Raw genomic sequence first — 7,607 nt, 5'->3', positions numbered from 1 at the left:
AACTAGAAATCTTTGTAATTAATCCATTAAGTAGAAGTTTGCCAATACCAAACCTGCGATCGTACAAGTGCATGTAATGCAGCCTGCGCCGCTGATCTATTCTCGCCCGCCAACTGTTTGACGAAATGACAAAGCCCGCCAACTGTTTGGCGAAATGACAAAGCCAAAGAGCTACAGTAATCCTTCGTAGGTAACCTCGTAGATGAACGCATAGTTGGTTTCTTGCCTCAGAATGTCAATACATCGATTGCATCGTGATGTGGTTCGCGTTCCAGATTGACGCATTTTGCATGTTATGAAGTGAGAATAACCTGTTTGGAAAAGCAAGGGACTGAGACTTCTCCACCAAATATTTTGAGCACACACAGAATCGTACTGTTCCAGTCCTAACCACAAATGAATTGTTTGGATGTGCTCCAAGCCTACAACGTGTGAGGGGTATTCTGCCGAATCTAATGAACATATCTGCTCCAGCTATTGTAGCAGCGCCGCTACAGAAGCTGGAGCAGATATTTAAATAATTGTACCTATTATGAACCAATCATCATAAATTTCATTGTACAAGCTTCCAGCAGAACTTCACGGTAGAATTTGAGCATTTCGAACAAAAAAGGTACAATTGGTTAAGTGACATCCGAAGATCCCATGTTTAGAAACATTCCACTAGAAATCTCTAGTACACTTTAGTACCATCTGAAAGTTCTAAACGCTTTCGTATATCTACCATTCCAATCTCCTCACGTTGCTCGCTTTCACGTTTCGTCACCTTTGTTGTGATCCGTATCCTGTCAAGATTGGTGGACATCTCAGTGCATGTCCTAGTCACCAGGTGACAGCAACTAAGGATGCAGCGAACGCCCAACAATTCGCCACCCCCAGTAATTGCTTCAGTTAATGCAGCGGTTCTTTCAGTTTTACCCCCAGCTGTAATATTCTTGTTCATGTCTTTGTGCAAGTTGTTCTGTTGCTATGGAGTCCCGACATGCAAATCTTTTCTCCTTGTTGGCATCAGGTGCTTCATAGGGGCCCTCTACTTGACAGAAATAGTCATTATCTATATGTGGGAAACTTTAGATGGTACTAAAGGGTACTTGAGAAGTTGGATGGTATATTTCTGAAGTTAGCATCCTTGGATATCACGAAACCAATTTTTCTTACAATAAACAACTAAACATGCGGCTCACAGGGAATAGATCACTTAACATTCATGCCACTATCTGTTATCAGCATAGTTTTTTGAACAAACATTAGCTCCTTATTTTTTAAACTGAAATGAATAATGTAGAATCAAAGGTTTATAAACATAGTTATCCTTTATTTAATTCATACATCACTATTAATACTAGTCTTTCTGAATGTTGCTAGAGTGATCAAGAGTGACTAACAAAATATTCTGCCATTCTATAATATGGTTCCCTCTCAAGCTTGCTGCTTCCTTTTGTTGCTTCCCCATATCACTAGAATTGTAATTCCAAAGCAGACACCAAATCCCAACCCAGTGAAGAGAAAAAGTAGAACATCTATGGGGTCCTTCTTGGAAGCATGTGGCATGATGTTTGGTTCAGATCGATAGCTACATTGTTTAGACAATGGGGCTCCGCACAGCCCAATATTTCCCTCAAAAGAGGCATTGGAAAATGTCGAGAAGTGTGACGATTGTGGTATTCTTCCAGCCAACATATTATAGGACAGATTCAATGTTGCAAGAAAGTTCAGTGATGCTAGCTTCTCTGGGATCTCATTGGAAAGCTTATTTGAGGAGAGGTCCAAAGACTCAAGGTTGTTCAAGTTGCCAAACTGAGTTGGAATTGGCCCTGTAAGCATGTTGCGAGACATGTTGAGCCCGTGAAGCAACGCAAGTTCCCCAATGCTTGAAGGGATGCTACCGTGGAAATCATTATTTGAGACATCAATCAGCACGAGTGATGTTAAGATCTTGGAAATTGTTATGTCATTGCCTTTGTATGTTAGTGCAGCAGTAAACTGGTAGGTCTGTCCATGGTAATACCGACTTTCCATTACCGAAGTTCCGTTATCAGAACTAGTCATCATGGACTTCAGCATCTTAAACCACTCTTCTGGCAACATGCCACTGAAGTTGTTTGAGGCTATGTCTGCAATCCGCAACTTTGTAAATTGACAGTTGTTAGCATCTCCAGTATAAGAAATATCCATCTGCCCAATGAACCTGTTAGATTTGAGGACCAGGACTTGAAGTTGAGGAAGTTTACTCATCCAACATGGGAAAGAGTCACTTATTTGATTGTTTCCAATGTCAAGGATCTCCAGATTCCTGCAAGCAACCAAAGATCTCGGCAACTTTCCTTGAATCAAATTGCCGCTGAAATCTAATGCACTTAATTCACAGCCTTCCTTGATATTATCAGGTAACTTGCCAGTAAGATTATTTTCTTTTAGACTTAGTACCTGTAGTGCACTTGCATCCTCCATCAGACATGATGGTATTATGCCAGTCAAATAGTTGTTAGAGAGATCAATGAGTTGTAAACTCTTAATCCCGTCACAGATCGATGGTGGAATGTTTCCAGAGAGGTTATTTTTGGAGGCTTTGAAAATAATAGTTTTTTTCAGGTAAGTAGAGAAATTGAGAGGCATAGATGAGAACTGGTTATTGGAGTAATCAAGCGTGATACTTCCTTTTTGGGGTATAGGTATTACCCCTTCAATTTTGTTGAAACTGAGGTCGAAGAATTCAATGTTAAGTGGAAGTAAAGGGTCAGATCCAGTACTCGTAAACTTATTATGTGATAGGTTCAACAAGGAAAAATAGCCTGAGGTCTTCCATACCCATTGAGGTATTGCACCTCTGATCTGGTTATATGAAAGGTCAAGACTAGTAATCTCAGGGAGATGCCTCAAGATGTTAGGGAAGCTAGATATGCTGCAAGATGATAGACGTAAGAAACTAATACTGGGGTAGGTCGCTTCCGAAGAACTATTTTCTCCATCGATCACAACTAATTTATTGTTTGAGAGATTAAGGACAGACAGATTTTGCAGTTTTGCGAGTGAAGCTAGCTCCGCGGTGCCGACAAAATTGTTTGAATGGAGCAGGAGGGTTTCTAATTGAGTCAAATTTAAGACCAGATTAGCTACCTCTCCTGAAAAGTGGCAATTGTACAATGCCAGTTTTGTCAATTTTGTTAAGTACACTATGGAAGCTGGTAAGCGTCCGGACAAGCCACAATGGAAGAAGTTGAGAACAGTAAGAGAAGTCAGGTTTGAGATCCAGGACGGCATGGATCCTACTAGCTCCAACCCAGACACTTCTAGTAAATCTAAAGATTTCAGCTTACCAATGGAAGAAGGCAGTTCTCCAGAGAAACCACTAGCTCCAAGTGCCAACTCCTTCAGAGATTTGAGATTGCTGATAGAACTTGGAATTGTGCCGGAGAAGTTGGTGTTGCTCACAGATATACTCTGTATGTTACTATCTGCAGAGAAATTAGGCAGATTTCCAGAGATCCCAAAATTCTTACTGAGGTCAATACCTCTTAATTTCTTGTGCTGGAAGATGATTGGAGGGAACCATCCTTCGAAGTTGTTGTTTGAAAGCTGAAGAACACTAAGGTTGGACAGATCGGCCAAGAATTCGGGAATCGGACCGGACAAATAATTGTAGTGCAGCTCTATCACAACAAGTGATTTCAAGGCAGAGAAGGACCGACAAATCGGACCAGAAAGTGAGCAATAAGGCATGCTAATGATCTGAAGCTTTGGGGAAAACCGGGCAATGGCGTCGCACCACCGTGCTCCATTGCTGGACATGTCCACCATGCCCAGACGAAGCTCCTGCAGGTTGGTGAGGTTTGCCAGCAAGGTGTCCAAGCTTGGCTCTGAGAGCTGCGAGAGTGAGTATGAGGTGTAGTACAATACACTGTTCTCTTCATCCAGCTCTTCATCAAGGAAGCTAGTAGAAAGATCAAGGTAGATCAGATTCGTGAGGTGGCCGATACCGGCGGGTACCCGGCCGGCGAAATTGTCGTCGGAGAGGTCAAGGTGGGTGAGCTCGGCGAGCAGCTCGAAGCCGGTGGCTGGGAGCATGGATGCACTGAAATCGTTGGAGGAGATGTCAAGGTACTCCAGCGAGGTCAGGCTGAACAATGCGGTGTCAAGAACCTCAGCTTGCAGTTGATGGCCACGCAAGTCGAGGAAGGTGATCGCACGGCCATCGTCGCCGCCACAGCGGACGCCGTCCCAGTGGCAGCAGTCTGCGCCGGCGACCCATGACCGGAAGGCGGCGAAGTAGCCGCCGACGGTGGCATCGAAGGAGCGCTTCAGCTGGAGCAGCGCCGCGGCCTGGTCTGGAAGGCACTGAATTGGCGCAGCCATGGATTGGGTATCCACGAGGAGGATGGGTAGCATGGCTAGGAGAGCAACTCTCATGGAGGAGGACATGTTGGAGATTGGCTGGGTCGATCCGTTTGCAACTCTATGGCACACACGGATAAGCACAGGTACGTCTACTTGTGAAGTTTGTAAATCATGTGCTCTGTCCTGTTTAGGAAACACATTTAGTTTTGAGAATACATTATAACATTATGTCAAAGTTTTCAAAGTTTAAGTAATTATTTTCTAAAAAAGATTTGGAACATGAAAATGATGTGCACATTTGTATAAAATATAACTTCCACGGAGTTAATACATACATACATAGAAATTTGTCTCATGAATTTTGACCAGTTCAATGTTGCCTGTTTACTTCATTAAGACTTGTTTCAAAGAGAAGGTCTGGTCATACCTGTCACAAATCTAAAATTAGTTTCTAAGCTTGAGGTGCAAATGGTGAGAATAATACCCATCCGGTGAACTGAGCAAGAGCTTAGAAGCAAACAACAACAGCCCGTTTGGTTGGAGGGAGTTTTTAAGAGGGATTGGGAGTTTAGAGGGATGAGACTATTAAGTGTTTTGTTTGGTTGGGAGACATGAGAATTTTGGTGGGATAGGGATGGGGAATTGAGAAAGGAACTCCCTCATTTTCAATACCTGGGTAGGGGCAGGTAATTGGGAGGGAATTCCTCATTTACTTTGTCTAAGCAAATCTCAGCCATTCGTTTTTATTAATGATCTAATCTCCAACTAAACTCCCTATCAATTTCCATCACCTCTACCAAACAAGATATTGGGATTAAAAATCAAATTCCCATCTTAATCTCATCATCAATTCCCTTGTGTAAACTCCCAATCCCCTTCTCTCGAGTTCCCAAACAAGCCGCAAAGGTAATATTGTTGTTTGTTCTACTTTCAATTTGAGTGTGTATTAAGCGTTTTCTTCTAGGGATAAAATAAAATATGACATAGTATGCCATAAATAAATAAAAATATTATTTTAATTATCAAATGTATTGCTCACCTTGATCATATATGTGTCAACCCATTTGTATTGAACTGTTCTATTCAAAAGAACTGCAAAGGGGATTCACGGCCACCACTGAGTGGACGTTACTAGAGTCTTTTTAAAGGACTATAGATATGTTATTGGCCATCTCCGTCCATATGCATCTGAATCTCCAAATGGAATTTGCCACTGCCATGTTTGGGTGCTCTGGCTTGGAAAAAAAATCGTGTATATTGCTTTTCGGAGTAGTGTTTGACCGACTTGTATACAAAGGTATGGTAATTTTGGTGCTTGATTTTTGTTTCTTGGAAGAACTAGTGGCGTTTGATTGACAGTGAAATACCATTTGCAATATATCCTGGTGTAGTGGAACCTTCATATAGTGGTAAATGAATATGCATGTGACTGCAATTCATCTTAATTCTATGTGTAGTGTGTATCCCCCTAACCTTTATTCTTTTAGATAAGCTAATGGGAGAGACCGCATTGACGTGTTTTATTCTTCCCGCTCCACACGTTTTGTTTTTCCTGAAATCTCATTGCACAAATTGACACTTCATTTCGCACCTAAATGTAAGCTGATCCGAGTTAATATTCCAATCGGATTTTAGATTTTTCAATCTAAATCTCAAGAATTCTTGATGTTACAGTTTCAACTCAAATCATCGAAACTTCCTACTCAGTGCACTATAAAAAACGTTTTTTTGTAGACCCTAGACTTGCCTTTTCACATCTGGCGCAAATGAAAAACTCAGGGTCATAAACCACTTTGCAAAAAAATATTTTTACAGATGAGTCCTTAGGAAAACTGCCTACCAAATTAGGCCTATTTTTGCTGGTGGTTCCTAATTAAGAAAAACTGCCAATAAAAATGGGGCGAATTTCCTTAAGAAACATGTAAAGTTTGATTTTTATGGGCATTTGTGTTAACAAAACCGCACTTTTTGAAAATATGAGCACTAATAAAATTAAAAAAAATCACACTCCTCCGTTCTTAAATATAACAACTTTTTAGAGTTTAAATTTTGTCTCAGATATAACAACCTAGAGAGTAGACCTTTTATATAAAGTAGGATGGTAAACTTTATATGAAATTATAGTTCTCGACGAGATCTACAATTTTTTAATTGAATATTTTTTCATCTAAGATCATTTATGTGCCTAAATATTTGTTACAAACTCTCATATATATTGTTTTAAAAAACAATTGAATATGTTTGAGTTTTTCAGTGAGTTCGGATAGAGATGCTCTGTACCAAAGTATAGAGCTCGATAAGATCTACACAAATTTGTAGTTGATGACTTTTTCATTTGATGTCACTTAGACTGTATTACAAGTTTTAGAAAAGTCAAAAGAATAACATTCACCCCACAATTACTGAGTGTCATAGGTGAGATGGTAAGAAGGATATATGCAGAGTGAGGTCACGTGTTCAAATCCTATATACCACACCCACATGTAATATCACGTGACTTGCGAGCGTTTATAGATGCCTAAAAATATGAAATATTTATTTCAGTTTTTATTCGCCCACAAAAATGAAAAACTGAAAATTCATTTCCATGGATGGTTTTCTAAGACAGCCGCCTGTAGAAACTGATTTTCACAGAAGGTTGTGGAATCCGCATGCGTAAATCTTCGATTTATATGGCCCGTAGGTTGCAAACGGTTAAAAAAACGCATGTGTAAATAGGTTTTGAACTTCCTTGCACAAATGTTTTTTGTATCAGTGGATGCTTCAAGTTTTTAACTTGAATTTGGTTGTTGCATGATTTTCTATTCAAAATATGAAACTTCCAACTAAGACTCAAAACTTCATACTCAAACATTGTACATTGAAATCGACTCTTGCCAATTTTCAAAAAATATCAACTCAAAAGTTTAGAACTTTCTAATATTAAGTTGACAATGTCAACTCAAATCACAATAATTCTACTCATGACCTTAAAGTTTTTACTCAAATCACAAAACTTTCTATTTCAAAACTCGAGAGTAGCTAATTGAAATCTAGAAAACTTTTCCCAACATCTTGAGCTTCCAAAATGAATTACAATTTCAAACCGCAAACAGGTGGGAAAGTATACCCCAGATCTTACGGGAGTCGTGGATTGCTAGGAAGACAACGTAGGAAGGAGGGGCATTAAGAGGGCAGCTACGTTATTCGGAGCTTTTCTCTTTTTTTTTATGGGGGAATATTGATTGAGCTCATCAGTTGGAATGAGGGAGACGATAATAGATACGAATCAG

At 40.0% G+C, this 7,607-nt stretch overlaps 1 protein-coding gene across 1 annotated transcript; it reads right to left on the bottom strand.

Moving 5' to 3' along the window:
- Window positions 1-1,247: 1,247 nt before the first annotated feature.
- Window positions 1,248-4,519, bottom strand: LOC107279563 (receptor-like protein 7). The gene has a single exon (XM_026021839.2). It carries the CDS (start codon window positions 4,417-4,419, stop codon window positions 1,420-1,422), a length of 3,000 nt encoding a protein of 999 aa, XP_025877624.1. The 5' UTR covers window positions 4,420-4,519; the 3' UTR covers window positions 1,248-1,419.
- Window positions 4,520-7,607: the final 3,088 nt, after the last annotated feature.

This window comes from Oryza sativa, chromosome 12, assembly GCF_034140825.1.
Source record: "Oryza sativa Japonica Group chromosome 12, ASM3414082v1".
Classification (NCBI taxonomy): domain Eukaryota; kingdom Viridiplantae; phylum Streptophyta; class Magnoliopsida; order Poales; family Poaceae; genus Oryza; species Oryza sativa.
Note: the sequence above shows the minus strand (reverse complement) of the source record. Positions and strands in the feature narration are given on the sequence as shown.

What these genes read in the sequence shown, in the direction of transcription:
- LOC107279563 (XM_026021839.2), bottom strand. Translation starts at nt 4,419, where the DNA reads ATGTCCTCCTCCATGAGAGTTGCTCTCCTAGCCATGCTACCCATCCTC.